The sequence below is a fragment of the Lygodium microphyllum genome, chromosome 9 (assembly GCF_053477565.2).
Source record: "Lygodium microphyllum isolate KBCC chromosome 9, Lygodium_microphyllum_v1.1.10, whole genome shotgun sequence".
NCBI lineage: Eukaryota > Viridiplantae > Streptophyta > Polypodiopsida > Schizaeales > Lygodiaceae > Lygodium > Lygodium microphyllum.
The window spans coordinates 152,687,720-152,712,636 of NC_141143.1; the positions used below are offsets into that span (position 1 = coordinate 152,687,720).

The 24,917-nt window shown below is 41.7% G+C and overlaps 1 protein-coding gene across 2 annotated transcripts in view; it reads right to left on the bottom strand.

Moving 5' to 3' along the window:
* The window catches only part of LOC148031727 (Metal-dependent protein hydrolase), a 41,984-nt gene extending 20,985 nt beyond the window's left edge, over positions 1-20,999 (bottom strand). Inside the window, exons 1-2 of one of the 2 annotated variants that reach the window (XM_087685319.1) lie at positions 20,526-20,996; positions 20,064-20,210 (exon numbers count right to left, since the gene is read on the bottom strand). In XM_087685319.1, the coding sequence (XP_087541445.1) occupies positions 20,064-20,210; positions 20,526-20,822 (444 nt within the window). In that variant the 5' untranslated portion in view covers positions 20,823-20,996. Of the gene's footprint in view, positions 1-20,063; positions 20,211-20,525 lie in introns of both variants that reach the window. The other variant, XM_087685320.1, reaches the window with a different exon arrangement.
* Between the last annotated feature and the right edge of the window lie 3,918 nt (positions 21,000-24,917).

Sequence of the window (24,917 nt, forward strand, 5' to 3'; positions counted from 1 at the left end):
TGATTTTGCAGCAATTTGGTCAAATTTACAGCAAGGAGGTTCTCATCCAGATTATTCCATCAAAGACGGTTACCTTCTCATGAACAATCGCCTTTGTGTCACTCTTCCTGTTCGACAAAAGGTGCTTAAAGAAAGTCATGAACCCCCTTATGCAGGGCACAGAGGGAGGGCAGCCACTCTAAGTGCAATTGAGCGCTACTTTTATTGGCCAACATTACGAAGAGATATACATAACTTCATTGAGGTTTGTCTAGTATGCCAAAAATCCAAGTATGATAGGTAAAAGACTCCACACATAACTTCATTGAGGTTTGTCTAGTATGCCAAAAATCCAAGTATGATAGGTAGAAGACTCCAAGATTGTTGCAACCTCTTCCAATGCCCAAAGATCCATGGGAATCTATCACAATGGATTTCATCTCAGGTATTCCAAGAACACCTCAAGGTCATGATATGATTTGGGTCATAATTGATCGATTCAGCAAGCAATCACATTTTATTCCATGTCATAAAACATTGAAATCCGCACAAGCTGCAAGACTTTTCATTCAACATATCTTCAGATTACATGCTATGCCTTCTGAGATCATTTCAAATAGAGACTCCAAATTCACAAGTAACTTTTGGCGTGCTTTATTTGAGAATTTGGGAACCACTTTAAAGTTCTCCTCAGCTTTTCATCCTCAAACTGACGGCCAAACAGAGGTGATGAATCTCACTCTTTTGGATATGTTGAAAGCTTATGTTAGTGAACATAAGTCACAATGGGAGAAATATCTTCCATTATTGGAGTTTGCTTACAACAATACAGTGCACTCATCCACAAGGAAAGCTCCAAATGAAATAGTACAGGGTAAAGTGATTCCTCTAATTATTCGCACTAAAGATAAGATTTTTGCTGCGGATGAGTTTGCTTTACATTTAAAAACAGCAATGGATCACGTTCGAGACACTATCAAAGTTGCCGAAGAGCGACAAAAGAAGCAAGCAGATAAACGAAGAAGACCTTTGGCTTTTGAAAAAGGTCAATATGTCTTGCTAAAGTTTAATAAAAGCAAACTCAAACAAGATTCCGATCAAAATTCATCTTTTTAAAAGTTCTCCAGTAGATACTTTGGATCCTTCAAAGTGATTGAGAAAATAAATGAAGTTTCTTATCAACTTGAACTTCCTGCTCATTGGAAAATACACAATGCTTTTCATGTAAGTTTGCTAAAACCTTACATAGAACTAGAACCAAAGGAACCCATTACTGAAGATCCCCCAGAAGTTGAAGAAACATAGCAACTCTTGGAACCTGAACAGATTTTGTTTCACAAGGATCGAACCACGAGAAGTGGCCTTGTGATACGAAAATTCTTACTAAAATTCAAGAATCTACCCACAATAGATGCACAGTGGGTAAATGAAAAATTCATGAAGGATTACCCAGACATTCTTCAGCCATATCAAGAAGCTTTTCAGCTGAGGACAGCTGAATAAAAGCCAAAGGACTGTCACAACTCTATAGAAACAGAATTTGTATCATTTTTCATTAATTTGTTTATATAATGATTTATTAAATTTGTTTCCTTTGCACTAATTAGATATAAAGAAAAGTGCATTGGAGCTGGCCACTGATGAGTGGTCACAAGTTATGGTGGACCCACACGATGGGTTAAAGAAAAGATAGTTCACACTTCCACCTATATGGCCCGATTGGGCGCCTGTGACTAGAACTCACGCATATCAAGGTTAGACTCACACACAAAAAGGATTGATGCCTTGAAGTGTGGACTAGATCCGCCAGAACAGACAGTTACAATCAACAAGATGGCATGATCATGAAATGCTTGTATAATATGCATATGTGAACTGAAAGCTTGAAATGCACATTTCTTTGCATAGGAAAGTCACATGAAGATTCCGATACCGTTTTTGCAATATACACGGAAAAAGCTTTCATATGACACCCATATTGGGGGGGGGTCCCTAAATTTTAAGAGGTCCCTAAATTTTAGGAGCCTCGAATTAGCCTAAAAATCCTAGTCCTAAAAAATAGGGATATCATTCTAAAAATAGTAAATTTTGTACTCTGACAGTGCTTACTAAATTTGGTTGTTTCTATTCTTAACAGTATTCAGCCCAAAAAGAAAGGCCATAGAGAAGAGACAAGTGTCAAGACACTTGTCACACAAGTTTTCCAAGTGTCCCACCACTTGTCACATCTCATGACATGTGGCTGGACACTTGTCTTGTGCTACTCCACTTTCCCCTTTTGTACTAGCTCTTCCCTCTAATATAAATAAGAGCTCGTTTTTCTTCATTCAATATCATTTTTCTTTGCTGTAAACTCATGTACAACACCCACAGATAGCCAGAAACTGGCCCCATCCATCCTCATCGTCATCCCCCACCTCTCCATTACCAAATTCCTCCATATTCCCTCTTCTATCATTGTTGTTTTACAGGACAGCAAGCTTGTAAATTCATTACAGCACCTCCTTCTCGAGCTCTTTCTTCCATTTTAGTAACAAGAAGCAAGCCGTATCCATGTACTGCTGATCAACGATGAAGAAAGGCTAATTTCCCCTCTTTCTTCTCTCATACTGTAAAGAAATCAGTTCTTATCATTGCAAAATAGATAATGCATGTGTGTTTGTACATCTTTGCATAATCTTGTGAGAGTGAGAATTACTTCTCCTCACTCTCAGGTTGATTGTAGCTGAGCTCTTCCCTAAGGGACTTGGGTTGAGCAGAAATACATTCCTTCGCGGGGGGGGTTGTCAGAGTGGAGCGGTGCGGAAGCGTAGGACTGAGAGAGAGAGAACGCAAAGAGAGAAGAGAGAGAAAGAGACAGTGGACGATGAAGATCTGCTGTATAAAGAATGCTGAATACAAAGATATGCAGATATATACACGGGCGCAGTGCGCTGGACTGCGTGTCTCCACCTCGACGATGCAACCTGCTGTTCACCTCGAAGTCTGCTGCAGTCTGCACTGTCTGCTGTCTGAAATCTGCGAACAGAGACGGAATCTTCGCGTGTCACCGGTCTATAATCTGCGAACAGAGAAGTGTACCAGACTGCTGAAAGTGCCAGGTATAAATAGCCGAGAAAGGGGGCAAAAGAGGGCGCCAGAAATAGCCAGGCGGCTGCATTAAATGCAGCCGACTGGCTGCTGCAGGTCGGACTGCCACGTGGCAGTCCGACTGTGCAGTCAGTCCGACTACACCAGGCCACCTGCTGCCCTGATCTGATCTGATCTCTAACACCCCCTCTCAGAGCCTGGGCAGGGCAGAAGCCTGAGGGATCTGGAATGTCTCCGAAGTAGAGCCTGAGGAAGCGCCTTCGTAAACAAATCCGCAAGATTGTCCTCCGTCTTGCAGTACTCCACAAGGATGGTCTCATCCAGAAGCTTTTCTCGGATGAAGTGGTACTGGATCTCTATGTGCTTCGTCCGAGCATGAAAAACAAGGTTCCTTGCCAAGGCAATGCAACTCTCATTGTCACATCGCAGAAATGTAGGACGAGTCTAGGGGCACCCAAGCTCCTCCAATAATCTCCGAAGCCACACAACCTCGCATGTGGTGGAAGACGCGGCCCGATACTCCGCCTCAGTAGACGAAAGGGCTACCGTGGGCTGCTTCTTGCTACTCCATGAAATAACACCTGCACCCAAAGTAAAACAGTAACCTGTAGTAGACCGCCTGTGGTCCACATCACTGGCCCAATCCGAGTCGCTCCAACCTGCAAGTACAAGATCTGACCCATCTGTCCCTGCTGGGTAATGAATCCCTAAATCAGACGTACCCCTCAGATACCGAAGTATCCTCTGAGCAGCCTGCCAATGCACCGTCTTAGGTTCACTCATGAACCCTGCCAAGAGCCCAACAGCAAAACATAGATCAACCCTGGTGTTGAGAAGCCAAATCAAGGACCCAATCAACTAGCGATAGCGAGACGCATCCGCCAAAGGAGAAGCTGAATGGGAAGTGGCCTTCCAATTCGGATCCATAGGAGTAGATAGGGCCCGACAATCCTCCATCTCAAAAGACACCAAGAGCTCCTGTACATATCTCTGTTGAGAGATAAAGATCCCCCTCTGAGACTGATAAATCTCATGGCCCAAAAAGAAATGGAGTAGACCCAAGTCCGTCATCTCGAACGTCCGATGTAAAGCTGACTTCGTCTCTTGGACCTATTGTGCATCATCACCTGTGACAATCAAATCATCAACATATAAGACAAACAGCACACAACCATCCTCGGAAGTGTGAACATACAGCTGCGGATCGGCCTTGGACCGCCGATATCCCAACTGAACCTAGAGGAACGAATCAATCTTCTCGTTCCATGCACGCGGAGCTTGCTTGAGGCCATACAAGGCCTTCTTCAACCTGTAGACTTTCCCATCTGAAGAACCAAAGCCAGGAGGCTGCTCAACATAGATCTCCTCCTTCAAATCACCATTAAGGAAGGCCGACTTCACATCCAACTGATAAACAGGCCATCTCCTATGGCCAGCCAAAGCAAGAACAGCTCTAATGGTCGCCATACGAGCTGTGGGGGCAAAAGTATCATGACAGTCAATACCCGGGCGCTGTGCAAAACCTTTAGCAACAAGGCGAGCCTTGTGCTTATCCAAAGTACCATTGCTGAGGTATTTGGTCTTGAAGTCCCACTTGACTCCAATCACCTTCTTCTTCGGGGGCGGGGCACGAGTGACCAAGTGTCATTCCTCTCAATAGCCTCCAACTCAGCTTCCATAGCTTTCTTCCATGGTGCGGACTGTAAAGCCTCCTTCACGGAGGTGGGCTCTCGATCCTACATAACACGGGTCATCAAACAATAGTTGGAGCAAACAAGCTCCATAGAATGTGCCTGGTGCCTCCGTGACCGCCGCGGACCATCCTGCGGTCCCCACTCCTCAGGAACCCCCTCGATCCCTGAATCACGGAGTGTGTCATGGGCCCAGCGAGGAGAAGGCCAAACCTCCCCTCGTCTTTCTCCATCAGCAGAAGACTCTGGAATATCCACCGGCGGTAACTCCTCAGAGGTGTCCGGTGGAACAGTAGACTCTGTGTCAGAAACAGAATCATAATCAAAAGGCACGGGCTCCAATGGAACTGTAGAAGGAGCCCAACTCTCCCCTGGATCTCCAAGAACGGGATGCTCCTCACCCGTTGAAGTAGCCGGAACCTCCACAAACCGCACATCACGGTAGTGTACACATCCCGCTTGACGGGATCATACAGTCGGTAGCCTTGGGACTGGGAGCTGTAGCCAACAAATACTTGTTTTCGGGAAGCTGCTTCAAATTTATCATGGTGAGCCTTGGGGATGTGAACATAGGCATCACACCCAAAGACCCGAAAGTAAGAAACATCTCGCTTCGTCCCAAAATAAGCCTCAAATGGGGTCATCCCGTCCACGGCCGAAGTAGGGGATTGATTAAGGATGTGAACTGCGGTAGCCACAGCCTCGGCCCACAGAACCTGAGGGGTCTGTTGGTGCTCCATCATGGTGCGCGCCATCTCGATCACACTGCGGTTCTTCCGTTCAAGAATACCATTTTCTTGAGGAGTGTTGGTATTGGCAAACTCCTGATGAATTCCTCTATCTGCACAAAATCGAGCAAACTCATTAGAAACAAATTCACCTCTCTTGTCGGATCGCAAGGTCTTCAACTTCCGACCCGATCGGTTCTCCTCAAAGAGAAGCCAATCCTTGAAGTGCGAGAAAGCTTCTGACTTTAGTGCCAAAAAATAGGCCCATGTCATCCTGCTATAGTCATCCACGATCAGCATGAAGTACGAGCTCCCATGCAAGGACTCATTCCTCATAGGGCCACATAGATCCGTAGATACGAGCTCCATCGGTGAAGTAGACCGCCGCGAAGCTATGTGGGGAATGGCATCCCTATGCTGCTTCCCCCGAATGCAGGAGACACATGGCTGCTGGCTCACCACTATATCCGGCAACCCTCGAACAAGCTGTCCACGTGACGCCCTCCGAAGATAGTCATAGTTCAGGTGACCAAACTGAGCATGCCATAATTCTGACTGTGACTGAGAGGTAAGAAGAAGAGTAGAGAGGGCGGTGGAAGACTTCAGTTTGTAAATGCCGTTCTCCTCATATCCGGATGAGAGAACCTTCCTCGATCCACGATCAAGGACTCGCACCGTAGTACTGTCAAACTCCACCAAAAGGCCAAGGGAGCAAATCTTATGAACTGAAAGGAGATGGTACCCTAATCCTAGTACATGCAAAACCTCTGAGGTATGGGTACCACCTCGTCCATCGGGAATAAGCTACATCTTACCCCGACCTGCAATAGAAACTGAAGAGCTATCTCCAATGAGAATCTGCCCACGCGAGGGTCGCAGCTGGGCAACACCATCTGATGAAGGAGTCATGTGCCGTGAGGCACCACTATCAACAATCCACTCTCAAGCCTGAGAAGCCGTCATCACAGCATCAGAAGCATTCGGTGAAGCGTCCTCAATGACAGCTAGATGAAGAAATGCAGCTGATGAGGGTGCAGCCACCGCTCCAGAATCCTTGGTATCCTTCTTCTTGGTGTCCTTCGTGTCTTTGTCAGGGCAATCCTTCTTCCAATGGCCAGTCTTTCCACAAATATGGCATGTGGAATCTTTGTCCTTGTCCTTCTCCTTGTCCTTCTTGGACTTGTTATCCCCCTTCTTCTTCTTTTGGTCCTTCCCCTTCTTCTGAGAGGCTTGACCTGTCAACGCCTCCGACTTGGAAGCATTCTATCCCTTTAACTGTTCCTCTTGGTCCAAGACCATAGAAACCAACTCTTCCCACCGAAGAGTAGACTCTCGCCCCGAAGCTATAAGGGCAGAGTAAAATGTACCGAATCGTGGCGGCAACTGGGACAATAGTGTGATCGCCATGTCTTCGGAGGAAATCGGCTTCCCCGCATTCTGAACCTGCATCTGAAGCTGCCTTAGCTTGTTAATGTGCTCCCGCAACGAAGAAGACTTATTTACAGACAAGGTCCGCATCTGTACCTCCAAAGAAACCCGCTTCATTAGGGTCATCCGATTGTACATCTGATCAAGCTCCAGCCATATCTCCCGAACCACCGTCAAGTGCTCGATGTGAGCGATCACGGCTGTAGTGCATGTTAGAAAGAGAAAGGATCGAATCCTGGCATTCAATTTGTCCCAATGAGACTGGGCCTTGGCCAACTCCGCACGAGCATCGGAAGAGAGTTTGGACTCATCTCTTACCGAGGGCCGGTCAATCTCCTCCTGTACCAACTCCGCCAAATCATAGGACTCAAGGATGGCCAACATCTGTAGGAAGAGCCGGTAAGACAGGCACCTTCCGGTCCATAATCGCCTGGAACTCCAAGTCAATCTCTGTAGACATCTTCACCTGCAATGCCTTCACAAACGCAAAAGCAGTCCCCCTTTGACTGGGAAAACTCAGCTTGCTAAGGCTCTTCCGCGTCCTGATCCTTCTTCACCCGCCAGAGGCGATGAAAAAGCAAAACCTGCACTTGTAGGCTGAAAACTCAAACTTCCTCCGCGTCAAACAGCAGTAAACAGCAGCAAATCCACCACCTGTACTCCTTTCCTGTGCGCCCACACTCGTTTCAACCTTGTTCCAAGGCGCAGCCCTCCTGTCTGCCCTTAAACGCAAAAAACGCAAATTTGTGTCGCGATGGAAACTCCTCTTCAGGTTGATTCTGCGCTCAGTCAGCCCTCAAACACTGCTCTGATACCATGTCAGAGTGGAGCAGTGCGGAAGTGTAGGACTGAGAGAGAGAACGCAGAGAGAGAAGAGAGAGAAAGAGACAGTGGACGATGAAGATCTGCTGTATAAAGAATGCTGAATACAAAGATATGCAGATATATACACGGGCGCAGTGCGCTGGACTGCGTGTCTCCACCTTGACGATGCAACCTGCTGTTCACCTCGAAGTCTGCTGCAGTCTGCACTGTCTGCTGTCTGAAATCTGCGAACAGAGACGGAATCTGCGCGTGTCACCGGTCAGTAATCTGCGAACAGAGAAGTGTATCAGACTGCTGAAAGTGCCAGGTATAAATAGCCGAGAAAGGGGGCAAAAGAGGGCGCCAAAAATAGCCAGGCGGCTGCATTAAATGCAGCCGACTGGCTGCTGCAGGTCGGACTGCCACGTGGCAGTCCGACTGCACCAGGCCACCTGCTGCCCTGATCTGATCTGATCTCTAACAGGGTTTGCCCATCTTCAACCCTCAATCTTGTCTCCATTACTTTTGCATTTTCATGGCTGTAATTTTGTGAGTAATTTTCATTTTCAGCTTTAAGTGTTCATTCTCTTTTATATTAAATCTCGAAAACAAGCGAATATCATAATTGTTAAGCATACTGCGTTGTTCGGGGCATTTACAGAGAATGAGAAGGTGAGAGAAAGCCAAGACAAGAGAGAGATCTCATTTTCTTCACGAGAAAACCCTAAATTCTACCTACTACTTGCTCCAGCTTGCATTTAATGGAGTCACCTATTGCCAAGCACCTCCAAAATGTTGTCACCTAATCAGCAATGATGTTGCCAACCCCTAGAAGGTAACTCCCTGTTGTCCCCTGCCTGTTGAGGCTCCCAGATGGTTGTCTTTTGTAGCAAATTGCTGTTCTCAGATCAAAAAATGGACCATGCAATGCTCCTCTCTCTCTCTCTCTCTCTCTCTCTCTCTCTCTCTCTCTCAACTGTAAACTAACTGATTGACTAAGACGTACTCCCTAAGAACGTTTTCTCAATTTGCATGGGGATTTTTGCCAAGTGGCAATCTTCTAAACCCATATTTCAGTATTATTCGACCATTTAATTAATTTTCAAAATTAAATAATCCTAAAAATTCATTCCAATCCTTGTGACCTTGCCAAAATTAAATATACCCATCCATAATTAAATTGGCTAGGCCATTTGCAACCTGGAGTAGTCCCCAATCTCTATTGACCCTTAGACTCGCATTAATTAATTAATTAATGCTAGTCCCTAGTATCACCACCGATACTTATTGGCCAAATCACTAGCCTAGGATCCAATCTAATATCAACTAACCAACAAAACCCAATTGGTATAACTCATCATACATCTCAGTAGTGACCTCATGGCAAACACACTGTCAACGCTGTACCTTGGATGCATGCTAAATACATCCGAGATCCACTACATATAAAAGCTATCCACAACTGGTGGAGTGGAAGTGCTATCTCCTCCTTGAGCATCAGGCAATACTCCATACCCCTGCTCTAATGAACCTGACTAAGCCTAAACTAAAGTCTGAACTAAAGTCAACTCTAACTGAAAGGCATCTAGGTAAAGCTGCAACAACCAAGGATAGTTTGTCAAGACATTCTCTTCCATCCATTTGGCATCTATTGGTGAATATTTCTGAAATTTCACTAAGTATCTGATGGAAACTTTGCCTTGTAACCTTTCTTTTCTCATGTGCCAAAATTTGCTTATGTACCAAAATCTCATCCAACTCCTCAACCTCAAGGTGGTATTGGAGAAGATTAGCGATGTGGCATATTGGCTCAAATTACCTCCACATTGGCAGATACACAATATCTCTTTTTCAGCCTTGCCTTTTCAAAACGGAGCAATACACAATTGCTCTCTGCAAACTGCGAAGCATGTCTATGGCCATCAGCTACCCTCTTTTGCTTTTCTTGCGATCTCTAAAGTATATACTTTATCTTTGCATATAGGCTACATACAAGTTTTCCACGTAATGATCAGTCTCAAAGATCTTATCCTTAGTTTGCAAAATAGGTGGTACCTTCTTGCCACCCTCAACCACCTCAAATGGAGCTTTGCTCGTGGAACTATGCACTATGTTGTAAGCAAACTCAGCCAAGGTGTCACAACTCTATAGAAACAGAATTTGTATCCTTTTTCATTAATTTGTCTAAATAATGATTTATTAAATTTGTTTCCTTTGCACTAATTAGATATAAAGAAAAGTGCATTGGAGCTGGCCACTGATGAGTGGTCACAGGTTATGCTAGACCCACGCGGTGGGTTAGAGAAAAGATAGTTCACACTTCCACCTATATGGCCCGATTGGGCGCCTGTGACCAGAACTCACGCATATCAGGGTTAGACTCACACACAGAAAGGATTGATGCCTTGAAGTGTGGGCTAGATCCGCCACAGCAGACAGTTACAATCAACAAGATGGCATGATCATGAAAATGTAAAGTAATGGAGACAAGATTAAGGGTTGAAGATGAGCAAACCCCCCCCCCCCCCCCTCCTCGAAGGAATGTATTTCTGCTCAACCCAAGTCTCTTACGGAAAAGCTCAGTTACAATCAACCTGAGAGTGAGGAGAAGTAATTCTCACTCTCACAAGATCATGCAAAGATGTACAAACACACATGCATTATCTATTATGCAATGATAAGAACTGATTTCTTTACAATATGAGAGAAGAAAGAGGGGAAATCAACCTTTCTTCATCGTTGATCAGCAGTACATGGATAGGGCTTGCTTCTTGTTACTAAAATGGAAGAAAGAGCTCAAGAAGGAGGTGCTGTAATGAATTTACAGGCTTGCTGTCCTGTAAAACAGCAGTGATAGAAGAGGAAATATGGAGGAATTTGATAATGGAGAAGTGGGGGATGATGATGGGGATGGATGGGACCAGTTTCTGGCTATCTATGGGTGCTATACATGAGTTTACAGCAAAGAAAAATGATGTTGAATGAAGAAAAACGAGCTTTTATTTATAGGAGAGGGAAAAGCTAGTACAAAAGGGGAAAGTGGAGTAGCACAAGACAAGTGTCCAGCCACATGTCATGAGATGTGACAAGTGGTGGGACACTTGGAAACTTGTGTGACAAGTGTCTTGACACTTGTCTCTTCTCTATGGCCTTCCTTTTTGGGCTGAATACTGTCAAGAATAAAAACAACCAAATTTAGTAAGCACAGTCAAAGTACAGAATTTACTATTTTTAGAATGACATCCCTATTTTTTAGGACTAGCATTTTTAGGCTAATTCGAGGCTCCTAAAATTTAGGAACCCCCCCAATATGGGTATCATATGAAAGCTTTTTCCGTGTACATCGCAAAAACGGTATCAGAATCTTCATGTGACTTTCCTATGCAAAGAAATGTGCATTTCAAGCTTTCAGCCCATACATGCACATTGTACAAGCATTTCATGATCATGCCATCTTGTTGATTGTAACTGTCTGTTCTGGCGGATCTAGCCCACACTTCAAGGTATCAATCCTTTCTGTGTGCGATTCTAACCCTGATATGCGTGAGTTCTGGTCACAGGCGCCCAATCAGGCCATATAGGTGAAAGTGTGAACTATCTTTTCTCTAACCCACCGCGTGGGTCCACCATAACCTGTGACCACTCATCAGTGGCCAGCTCCAATGCACTTTTCTTTATATCTAATTAGTGCAAAGGAAATAAATTTAATAAATCATTATATAGACAAATTAATGAAAAAGGATACAAATTCTGTTTCTACAGAGTTGTGACACAAGGGCAAATATTGCTCCCACTGTGTCTTGTTTTCTGAAACATAGCACCTTAAAAGATCTAACACTATGGAATTTGCTTCCTCAGACTAACCATCTGTCTACGAATGGAGGATGATGAGAATTTCAACATGGTATCCATATTCTTAAACAACTCCTTTCAAAATAAACTCGTCATCCGAGGGTCTCGATCACTAACGATCAACTCTAGCATACCATGATACTTTAAGATGTGCTACAAAAACAATCGTGCTATATGATCAACCTTTATTTTCTTCCTCACTTGAATGAAATGAGCTTATTTGCTAAACCTGCAAATGATAGTCCATACCCCATCATTCTCTATAGGTGTCTTAAGAAGTTCAAAAATAAAGTCCATTGCAATGCTTTATCAAGGTCTATCTAAAATAGGCAACAGCTACAACAAACCTGGCATCTTTTGCCTATCATGCTTTACCTTCTGACATACGATTCATATCCTGACAAACTGTTCTACATCATGTCTCAAAGCTACCCAATTAAAAAAATGCTCCACTGCCTTGATCATGGCATCAATATCTTTGTGTCCTAACAAACAGCCTTGACCATGGCATCAATACCTCTATGTCCTACATAAAAAGGAGCATGGCTTTTAATAATAACTCTAGGTCTTTAACTGCTTTGTGACACACAATCGTCCATGCATCATCAGAAATCCATCTCTTAGCACAAAGTGTTCATGCCTCTGGCCATTGGAAAGCTGATCATAAACATTAGCGAAGTCCAAATCAACAACATATTGCTCTTTCATGGTATCCAACTCAATGTGATAAACTATGCTAATTGCTCAAATTTGTGGCTTACCTGACAATGCATCAACCACAACATTCTTTTTACCATCAATATATACAATCTAAAAATGAAACATAGAGAGAAATATTGTCCATCTCGTATGCTTCTCCGATAACATTGTCTGCGTTAAAAAGTACCTCAAAGTTTGATGGTCTATCTACACTTAAAATCAACCCCCAACAAATAGTGTTTCCACATAGACAGTGCATGAATTACAACCAAGAACTCTTTCTCATAGACCTACAACTTCTTCTCTACACCATGGAGAATTTAACTCTCATAAGCCACAACTTGGCCATCCTACATAAGAACAGCCCCAATGTTATTACCACATGCATTGTACTCAACTATAAATGACTTACTTAGATCGGGCAACACAAGCACATGATTTAAAGTCATCTTTTCCTCGAACTTTTCAAATGCTCAAATTTCCACTATTGTCCATCTAAATGGCACATCCTTCTTTTGCAAAGCATACAATGGAGACGCAATTTCAACAAACCCATGTACATGCTTCCTCTAGTAAGAACACAAACCCAAGAAGTTACAAATCGCATGTACATTCTTCAAAGGTGGCCATGATAATATTGCCTCAACCTTTGCAAGGTCCATGTGAATACCATCAACCTATAAAATATGCCCCAAAAAGTGGATTTCATGGAAAAAGAATTCGCATTTCTTATCATTGATAACTAGCCTATGCTTATGTAGCTCATTGAATACAATATCCAAGTGTTTTCTATGCTTTGCCTCATTCTTTGAAAAGGCAATCATGTCATCAAAGAAGGTGTCTACAAATGTTTTACGTGGCTTGAAGATGCAATCCATCATCTGATTGAAAGTGGCAAGAGCATTCATAAGCCCAAAAGGCATAACAAGGAACTCATATAGTCCAAAAGATGTTCTAAAAGTTGTCTTAAGCACATCCTCTAGTCCAATGCATATCTGATGATACCCACTTTTCAAGTCTATACGGCTACCTCCTGCAATCTATCCATAACATTATCGATCCGAGGAATCAAGAAGTGATTCTTTATCGTGACCTTCTTTAGAGTACGATAATCAACACACATACGCCATGAACCATCATTTTTCTACACCAAAAGCACTAGAGAACAAAAAGAAGATGGGCTAGGGTGAATCATCCCTTTTTCTAACTCACTTACCTAACTTATAATCTTCTCTTATGGGGCTGCATTGACTCTATAGGGTGGCTTATTATGTGGCCTACTTCTAAGTGTAAAACCTATGCCATGATCTTCTAGCCTTTCAAGCGGTAGCTACCCTGGAAGTGACCAAGAGAAACAATCAGTATACATTTTCAAAAACAACATGCGATCCTTCTCTAACTTAGACATGTTTTTAACATTCTCAATAGCATCTTTATCCTTAGTAAAAACCAAGTATGCTAAAATATTATTTTTCATTACTTTAGAAATGGCAACTATTGATACAACATGAACTAATTTACCTTTCAAAATTACATCAAGTATGAGAGCCTTTCCCTTATGCTAAAAAGTAATCTGTTTTCAACGAGTCAATCACCACATACATACAGTGATACCATGGCATACCAAGCAATACATCACAGCCCTCAAGTGGAGCAATGAAGAACTCTTCATTGTCCACATATTCCTATATATGCAACCGAAGCTTTCCAATAAGCAGTGTGACGGGCTCTGCATCGCCTTTATATGTCATCCCAACTTTCCCCATGGATCCTATCTCATCCTCTCTGATGCCTAGGTGGACTGCCATGTCTACAAAGCTGAAGTTGGTTGGTGTACCATTATCAAAGAAAATCAATGCATAAAGATCTCTAATTTTGCCACATGCTTTACACAACTCAGTCGCATCATCATTAGGTTAATCACTAACAACATTGGGCACTAACCCCACCGATGTTTTGGGCTTCTTTCCTTTAGAATCTTCCTAATTTTCTGATTTTCCAACTTGCAGCCTATTAGAACAGTCCCTCACAATGCAACCCTCTTGTTCACAAATAAAACATTTGTTTGCAGCGATCAATTCCCCACATTGTGCCAATGTTTTCGAGCCCTTTCTTTGTTGTTTTGGCCTCTTTATTTAGATCTATCTTTTTTATCAGCCTTAAAACAACTTTTTTTTTCGAGTTCTCCTCACTCTCTAGAAAGCCCGAATCCTTCCCACACAGCAAAGCATCGACTATAGCAACAATCTCTATGAGTTAAGACATGCTAGACACGGTGGATTTAATTCAAAAATCCATGATTCCTTTGGACAGCCCACAAACATATTTTTCCACTTGCTCATGAAGGGGTACGAGGAGATAAGAAGTAATAGGCAACAATGCATCCCAAATCTCCTTATTATATTGCTCCAAATTCTTACGTTCCTCAGCATCCAACTTAATCCAAGCTGTCATAATGTTCACCTCAAACGTACTTGTCAACAAATTCAATGCAAACATTTCCTTGAATTGTATCCACATTGATGGTGCTCTACCTTGCATTAAAAGACCATTGCAATGCATTCCCTTTCAAGAAAGCGGTTGCCTTTCAAATCTTCAAGGACTCAATGAAGTTTCCCCTTGAATAGGCTGCATCAAATTGTTGAATGAAAGTCCAAGCTTTCAGCCTATCTTGTACACCACTGAAGAACTCAAACTTCACTGCTTTTCCACCCTCATCATAGTCTTTTGCTATCCCTTTTGGTGTCAAGTTGTTATACGCTGGCTACTGCAAAAAGGATGCACTCACTGAATTTACATCAAAACCAACACCAAACGAGCATTTGCATGACCAGCATTCATTCCTTGAGCCCCATAAGCGTTCAAGGATGCAGATGCATTACCAAACATGCTACTTTATGCCCCAAGCATCAAGCCAATGTTGCATACATAGGATTTTGCACATTTCCAGCCATACCGAAATACATTGGGCCTTGCACACCATGCACTAGCTAATACATACCATAGGGATTTGTGCCATACATTCCCGTATGCGGTCCCTATCCAACCATAGCACGAAAAATCATGCTTCCACCAAAGTATTCTAGCTGCCCCATCATAGCATGCATACCCGGCTGTCCAAAACCCATTGGATTAGCACTTCCATGATGGCCTTACATTTGCAATCCTTGCCCCGCAGGTATCAATTGTTTTGTTTCATTTGCATCTTTGGCAGCTTCAAATGAAGGCTTTGGCATTACCTTAGATACACCTTGCTGTCCCGAAGGTGTACAAGATTTCTTCTTCTTGCCCTTGCTGCCCTTCTTCGGAGCATTCAAAAATCAGGCAAACCAAGAATCCTTTGCCAATTCAACAAAGAGATTTGCTATTGTCCTCATCTAGTTCTTAAGCTGGTCATCAAATTCATCTTCACTTTGCTGGTCATCAGCCTCCTTATGCCCTAAAGACTGCACATCTTGCCCAACAGCAACATTTTCAACTTGCTATCCATGGACTGAGCCTTGTCCAATGTCACGCATTGCATTTCCTTCATTCGCATGTGAATGTTCATACTAAGAGGCATCATCACTGCTTGATTGCATCTCACTGTATAAAGACATATTGCTATAATTTCTCAGCTGAGAGCAAAAATCAGCACTAGCATAAAGCTTTGGCTTGCAATCACCTCGGGCCCACCAAATCAAGGGATTGAGTGGTATCCCAACAATGGAACCATGAAACCAACCTTCCTTCTTGGAAAGGGTGGTAATTCCCCAATTAAGCACTAAATTACAGCAATCAACAAATGAACATAACTTAAAATGCAAAAATTACCTTGATAATCTCAAACATTAGACAACTAGTTGGCCCCAAAACCAACACCCCTTTAAGTATTTCTTTACCTCAATTGCTAAAGGAATGAGTACAAGCTGAGATTCACAATCTCCTTTGCTATAGCAACAATCAACAATCAATTCGGGCCAATTGCCCCTTGATTTTTCGCCCACAACTTACACAAATGGAACCACCAACTCGCCAAATGCTGCCCCAAATTACAATGAATGGGCTAGCATTTGAATTTCCTGACAATTACACAAATTTCACGTGCTGAATTCAGTGTATGATGCCTTCACCAATTGCCACATGTCCCAAGCTGGCTGTCAAAGCCTAATTTTTACAAAAATTTAGGGTTTACAGCAAAGATTTGTCTGTTGACCACCAAATTTAGTTGATATCTACTCAAAATGGCTGAGAAATGCTGAAGTCTCTAGATAATGGGTTGGAGGAGGTGAGAGAAAGCCAAGATGAGAGAGAGATCTAATTTTCTTTGCGAGAAAACCCTAAATTCTGCCTATTGCTTACTCCAGTCTGCATTTAATGCAATCACCTACTACCAAGCACCTCCAAAATACTGTCACCTGGTCAACAATGTCGTTGCTAACCCCTGGAAGGTGACTCCTTGCAGTCCCCTACCTATTGAGGCTCCCAAATGTCTATCTTCTACAACAAATTATTGTTCTTTGATCATAAAATGAACCAACAATGCTCTCGCTCTCTCGCTCTCTCTCTCTCTCTCCAAGTTGTAAACTAATTGATTGACTGAGCCGTAGCCCCCAATAATGTTTTCTCAATTTGCATGGGTATTTTTTCCAAGAGGCAGCCTTCTAAACCCATTTTTCAACATTATCTAATCATTTAATTAATTTTCAAAATTAAATAATCCTAAAAATAATTTCAACCCTTGTGACCCTACCCAAAATTAAATGTGCCAATCCATAATTAAATTGGCTAGGCCATTTGCAACCTAGAGGGGTCCCAAACCTCTGTTGACCCTTAGACCGGTATTAATTAATTAATTAATGCTAGTTCCTAGTATCACCACCGACACTTATTTGCCAAACCACTGCCCAAGGGTCCAAACTCCAATCTAATACCAATTGACCAATAGAATCTAGTCGGTATAACTTATCACAATTTCTACCTTGACACCCACTGCATTCTCGAGGTCCTTGGTTTGTTACCATGGAATATTTGCCATGTGCATCACATGTGCTTAAACAACCTTGCATATTTGATCAATAATTAAATCAAATGTTATCAACAAGATTAAAGCATCTCAAAATTTCATCTCCTCATGATAACAACAAAGAGTGAGCCTACCTACAAGCTAGAGTACACACAAGATGGAGGCAAGGTGAAGTGTTCCTGGTTTAATGAAGATGAAGACTATTCGAGGCGGATCAAAACAAATTTAATCAAATGTTATCAACAAGATTAAAGCATCTCAAAATTTCATGTCCTCTGTCATCATGACAACAACAAAGAGTGAGCCTATCTACAAGCTAGAGTACACACAAGATGGAGGCAAGAAGTGTTCCTGGTTTAATGAAGATGAAAACTATTCGAGGCGGATCAAAACAAAAAAAAAGAGCTATCCCAGACAACATACTTAGGCAACTTCGTAGATTCAAAGTTTAAAGTGCTAGTAAGAGCTTGTGCTCTTGCAGTTGATACTTATACAAATAACCAAATCACGATTATAACTGTTGTAATAAAGAGTTGAGGATCTCTCCCACCTTTCTTGGATTCTCTTATCTTTTGTTGTTATGTATATCAGGACAATGAGCCTTTACACACACTCTCACAATCCTTGCTTTTGAGCAATTGGGAAGGATGGTACAATGTGTAGGAGAGGGATGCTCCTCACAATCAGACTAGAGGATGGAGTGTGACTCACTTGCAAGTATGTGAAAAGTGCATTGATGCCAACTCCGGTAGCAAAGCGCAATGGTGCTAGCGATACACATCTAAGTAGCCAATGATGGTTAAACCAAAAATGTGGATCATAAACAATGTGACCTAAAATAGCATATTCTACAATGGGTCCAAATGAAGACTCTAAATTGAATATAGACGAATCTACATGTCTATTTACAATAGAGAAAATGACAAAAATTAAGAATGGAAACATACTACAAGGGAGTTTCGAAAACAAGGGAAACAGAAACGGCAAAAGACAAAGATTCTAGAGTTTTGGCCTATTTTCGAAACAAGGGGAGGAGTTTCAGATTTTAGCATTAAACCAATACATAGATACTTAAATACATCAATGCCCACAATAACATCTTTTCAACTTTCACACAAAACTTCAAGCCTTCATGTTACATGATTGATGAAGTTCGAACATACTACAACTTACATCATGCATGATCATTACAAGATTGAAGAATAACATGTGAGAAGAAGAAGGAAAAGGTAGAAGAAGAAGAAGAAGAAGACAAAAATGAAGAAAGAAGAAAAAGAAGAAGAACAAAGAAGATAGAAGAAAACTATGAGATTTTACACATATAGAGTACAATGCACATAATGTAATTCATCATAATTCATGATCCTATACAATGCAAATGGAAATTCAACATAGCATCAACATATACACACATCATGGTCCATTCTTCATGATAGTATTAACTTTAATTACAGACGAAGCTATCAATATATACATGAATCATGGCCAACAACTCAAGAAAAAATTTTGCAATCAATGTCAATGTCCACGTTAGTGTGTCAAATGAATCCATGACAAATGTAGGCATTTTTCCTCGTATGGCTTTTTTGGAAATTTAAAATAGGAGTTTCATGTGTTTCTCAAACACCTAGGTGTGAAATGAGTTTCCTAACCTTATGAAATAGGTTTCTTGGCAACCATGACACTGGCCTTGATATAATATGAAGATATTCGAGGATTTGCAAAGAAAAAATACTCAAAGTACAAATAAAACTAAAACATTGTGAGTATAGGCAAGAATGCGAAAGGAAATTACAGAATATTATGAATGAATAAATGAGTGAATGGAGAGAACATGATTTAGATGGAGCTCAAGAAGCAAAGATGTACAACCATCACTATCTCTCATGGGAGCAGACTAACAGAGAGTGCCAGAGAGTAAAGTGACTCATACTTTGAGGACCAATCCCAATACCACCAATCTGGAATAGAACCCGATTGGAGCTGAGGGTAATGCCATGCAGCATCATGGGCTAAGCCCATGATGTCTATGACTGAAAATCTAATGTTGAGTGCTGAGGACAGCAGGGTGGCAGGCTGGATGTCAAAATGCAGCAATCTTTGGGGCAGAAACAGCAAAACACGACAGTGTACAGCCTGGAATAGCCTTTAGATGATGTCCATGTTGAAGAATCTGATGAAGAGTGTGCAGAATTATCAAAATGCAGATCTCCTTATGATGACATCAGCAAATGCAGAAACTCCAGATGAAACCACAGATCAGGCTGAAGGTTAACCAGCTGGGAGTCACATTGTCAGGCTAGAAACAGTCTGCAGAGGTTAGGAATCAGGCTGCCTACTGTCTGGAGGTGTCAACAATGCAGTAGATACAGTCATCGCAACTGCAACAAGGTTCGAGAGCCTTCATATTGCAGCAAATCAGATCATGGGTGCTTGCCGCTGGAAAACTTGGCAAATGGATGCCACATGCCAGCTGGCAGCAGTAGGAGGAGGTGTGGATGGCGATGACAGCGAGTGTGGATACAAGGGATGAAGAGAGGTGCACACACTGAATCAACTATTGGAGCGAGAAGAACTCTCGTGCCTTGTTCAAAAAGCAAAAATGCCTTTTTGGGGTTGCTTCAATGGCCGAAACCAAAACAATAGGATAAATTAGAGGCAAGTTATGGCAGCTCAGTGTTGGCATTCATTGCCTTTGGACTAAATAACCAGCCAAATACCACTGTTTTTTTTTCATCCCACCAAAGAAATACTTGTGTTAAAACTTGCCGATTAGAACTACCGTACCTTGTAAATAAGGCCTGCACTGCTAAGTTTTGTTGTAAAACCATGACCGAAAACTTGATCAAACCCTTTTTGGTGATGGTCGAATCTATCTCTTTCTATATCAAACACACCACCAACATCTAAAACAGCATCAAGTGAGTCAAGTACCTGCACCGGAATTGCATTAAAAATTGTCAACACCTCTCAACACACTGGGATGTTTTAGACTTAAACTTTTCAAGCAACATTCTAACTGTCAACATTACTCACACACTTTGATGCTTTTGGTCTAAACGTTTCAGTTCATGTTCTAATAGAGGCCTTCTTTGTTCACTGACACATCGCTATCTATCTAGAAAGTTTTGTGCGTGCATACAAAATGATTAGACATGTTTGAAAGGATAGGCCGCAATATTTTGAGAATCGAGCACTGTTTTTCTGCTCAGGTGAGAAAGACGAAAGCACACTCGGCTCTTTACGTACCGTTTGATCCCTGGTCCGGACAATCTCGGCTCCAGCGAATTTGCTGGTGAGGCGAATCATGAAGCATCCCAGAGCTTCGTCGCAATGGAAGGAACCATTGTGCGTGCCTACTCGCTTCGCCGAGGCTGTCTGTGTCATGGTGCAGAAAAAACACGATTTAGACAAGGGGAAAGAGTCCCTTGAAGCAGCAGCCAAGGTCGAGCTTCGGGAGGAGAATGGCGAAAATGTGCGGAGTAATATATGCTGTCGCACTGTTGCCAGTCCGAATAGTGATGATGCAGCCAAGCGAAACAACATTCGCAACTAGCGTTAATTTCGATCGAAGACCCTCAATGCAAGTTGCGAGCTTTCGTAGCCTAATTCCTTCATCGCGAGCTTTTATAGCCCTTCCGAAGCGTTTCTCACAGTCCCTCCCTTCAATTAGTGTAGGGGAGTGACTTACTCCACAGGCCGCCGGTCTATCAAGGCCACCTGGAGCACTACCTTCAGGACCCTTTTATGTATTGTGAGCGTGTGTTTCTAGTCCTAAGGGGTGGAGCTTTTCTTCTCTTTTTGCTTTTTGAAATATTGAAGTTATTTAGAAGTTCCTAATGATTGTTTCCATTAACCTATTATGTCAATGAGCTTTCAATGCAATTGCAAACCTTCAACATAGCATGTGCATATGAATTATTAGCATCATAAGATTATTTAGGATCATCCTTGTATAATAAGATGTTATCTATTTTTGAGATAGATGTGTATGCAAAAGCAACATGTGTCAAGTCATTGTGTGCATGAAAAACCATGAATTTTATTAGACATGCTCTCTCCAACTTTCCTTTGATGTCAATTTTTGAAAATTAAGTCATAGCTAGTAAAAACTTTTCTTTTGTCCTCTTTACTTGTTATCTATCATCGGACATGTGGTTATGCACATTATAGATGTGATCATATGGTGGGCAAAATGGTGGTGCAATATGATGGTTGGTAGATATTACCTAAAAACATGAGACAATTGTTGCTCCTAATATTTAGCCTATTCTCCTAAATTTTAGTTTGCTACCTCTACTTTATCGCCAAACTCATGTTGATTCTTTGCTTGCTTTTGCATCATCGTGAATTCATCTCTTTGTCATGTTGTTTGCAAGTCATATTGGAATCATACTCCATCCTAGAATTGATGTATGGTCGTATCCTCTATTATTTTGAGTTGATTTGGGCTTTAATAGTCTATATGTAGCCAATAACTTGTTATGAAAACCATTCATATTTTGAAAGTCATTGGATTTTATTAGAGTGTGTGCTTTTTGTTTCTTATTCTTGATGTGCTTTTTTATTCTACACATTGCTCTCCAAAGTGAGCCACCGAGAACACTTACGACAAGCTAGAGCCAATAACAAATCACCAACCAAGAGCAAGTGAGCAGTGAGTCTAGCACACAATGTGTGGGGTGCCAAATGGGGTTTTATTTATATAGGCTACAAGTCGAATGAGACTCGAACAAATGAGACTCAAGAGGATGAGACCTAAGAGGAATCACTACAAATGCATCATGAAAGAAACCCCAATAGCACGTTATAGAGTAGCATACATATTTCTAACACCCCTCTTAATACTCAATAAACCGTTTTGAGCAACAAGAGATATTAAAGAAGTTAACAATATGTCAAAACCATAAAAACCCTAGTCTTGCGTATAGATTGAATGTGCCTTAGTGATAGCACAAAGAAAGCTTCTTAGTATGAAGCATAGGATGAACAAACAACTCCCCACATGTGGTAGCTCACCAATGTCCAAGATAGTCCAAGAAAAATCTCTTCAAAGCTCCAAAAAGACCATCGAATAGTCTTCAACCACATGTAGCATTCAAAAGGTCACATAATGTCAAAGAAGTAGAATCTAGTCCCAAGCCACTAATCATGGCAATGACTACACCCATGATCACCTATCAAGAACCAACGTTCGATTTCTTACAAGGAAACAAAACCAAATACACCCAAGAGGCACCAATCCTCGAGGTACATGTCTGATATCTTTTGCAAAGGCAAACTCTAAAACACCACTTTTGATAGTCCCCCCACCCCTCTGACCAAGCAAATTAAGAAGTTATCACCATGATGCTAGAAAGGAAGCACTCCAAGGTGGGGGAAGGCCATATTGGTCATGTCATCATAGGTCAAAGGCTTCATCTTAGTTATTGTAACTAAACCTCCATGGGATGGGTTTTCTTTTGAGGACAATCTCAAGTGAGATGTCCCTTACCCAGTAGTGGTTCTCCTCCTCCTCCTCCTCCTCCTCCTCCTCCTTCTTTCCTTCCTTCATTGTGAAGGCGTTTGTGTTGGATATACCTTGCAACTTCACTTACACTTGCATTAATAACTCTTCACTGACACAACACCAACTAGATTTGAACATTCATAATCCATCAAATCTAGTTGGTGTTGTGTTCCAAAAATTCCTCATCTTGACACTTCATAATTTGTTTGGGATGTTCGTGCTTAGGTTATATACCCTAACCAATGCTTCACAATTTTTGGCTTCTACTAGCAAAAGTTAATGCCATTAAGCACATCTTTAGGATTTTGAAATGGAGGGGCCATGATGGAGATGGAATATCAATCATCTGAAAAGAATTTGTATTCAAACTCTATATATTGCAAAAAGGTATCTAATTATGAACCTTTGGGTGTGTGAACATGCCTATTAGAGTCTATATTTATTTAACCTTGATACTTTGTCTTTGGCCTTAAAAAGCCTTGATATCATTGGAGTGAATGACTACTACAATGTCTTGATTAGCAGCAATGTAGCAATGACAATACAATTTTCACAATGTACAAACCTCATCAATGCAACCATTGCAAACATGACAACCACCACTTATATCAAAATGCCAACCATGACTCATGCCAACTACTACCCATGTTGAACCAACCTATAAACCACAAAAAAAAACACAAGTATACAAAACACATAGGCATTCCTATGTAGTGCATCTAGGACAAAAATTTCTCACTTTTATGCATCTAGTAGCCATTAATACAACACAATGCATGAGACTATTAAGGGAAACCTAATACTCAATGTGCCAAGAATCAAGAGCCTACAGCCCTAACACCATGTTGGAAGGGTGGTGGGATCATGAGAAACCGGTTAGAAGAGAAAGTATACACCTACAACATCAAAAGATCATGTACTTAGTTAATAAGACTATGTAGAGACATAAAGAAGAGTAATGAGGAAAAATGGAAAGAAACTCAATATTGATGGAGATCACACAAGAGTTTCCCTAAAGTGAGCCACCTAGAACACTCACAAGCATTGGAGCCGAGAGTGAAGCACCAAACAAGAGCAAGTGAGCAATGAGTGTAGCACACAACACTTGCAAACCAAATAGGGTTATCTTTATATAGGCTAGAAGAAGGACAAGACATAAGAGGACAAGACTTGAGAGGAGTCACTACAAGCATTTCATGATATAAACCCTAATAGCACTTTATAAAGTAGCACACATATTTCAAACACAATGTGCCTCATATGGATGGAAGTGCCATTGTGGATGTTGGTCTTTTGAGCTAAGATTACGACATCTCCATCTAATGAAGTTATGGATGATGAGTTTGAGCAATTAGATGGGAATACTCTAGTGGAAGCATCTTCAACACTAGACTCTAGTGTAGCCATTCTAACACTTCTACCATAGGCATCCCTAATTTCTATGTTGTAGACAGCTCATATTTATGTGCTATAAATATATAAGCTTCTATGCACAAATGAGGGCAGTAGATTTAGAATGATATAGTCATCTTTAGAGAATGCATGGGATCTAAGAGATGTTGAGATGGCAAGCTCAACACATGAGGATATTGACGATGGATCGCTTGGTTAGATGGGTTTGCACATCTACACTTAGCACGTTGGTAGTCATTATGATCCTCACATGACTAGTAACTTATTATATTTAGTTTATTGCACCTACCTATAGTTGGCATAGTTATAGTACCAGTCGATTAGTATAGTTAGTTATGCATTGTTTGACTTCATAGGCCACTTTCCTTTATGTTGTATCTTATCTATACTTTATGTACATTGTATTGTGTGAGGAAGAGAAAGAAGAAACCGGAAAGAAAACGCATTGGCCTCCATCTCTCTTATTGTGTTCTTGAGTGAGCTTCCTCTTATGTGTATGGTGTATGTTTGGCGCAGCAACTCAATCAAGTCTCCCCACCACGTGATTCTTGACATAGTATCAAAGTAGTGCCACTAAGAGAGATTGATTTTGAAGGCCAAAGTGAAGGAGAAGAAGGAAGAAATTGAGTAAGCAAGCAACGAGTAAGAAGCTCTCCCATTCTTCTACTCTTTCTCTTGGATAGTGGATGTGAAGGCACTAGAAGCATGGCAAAGCAAAA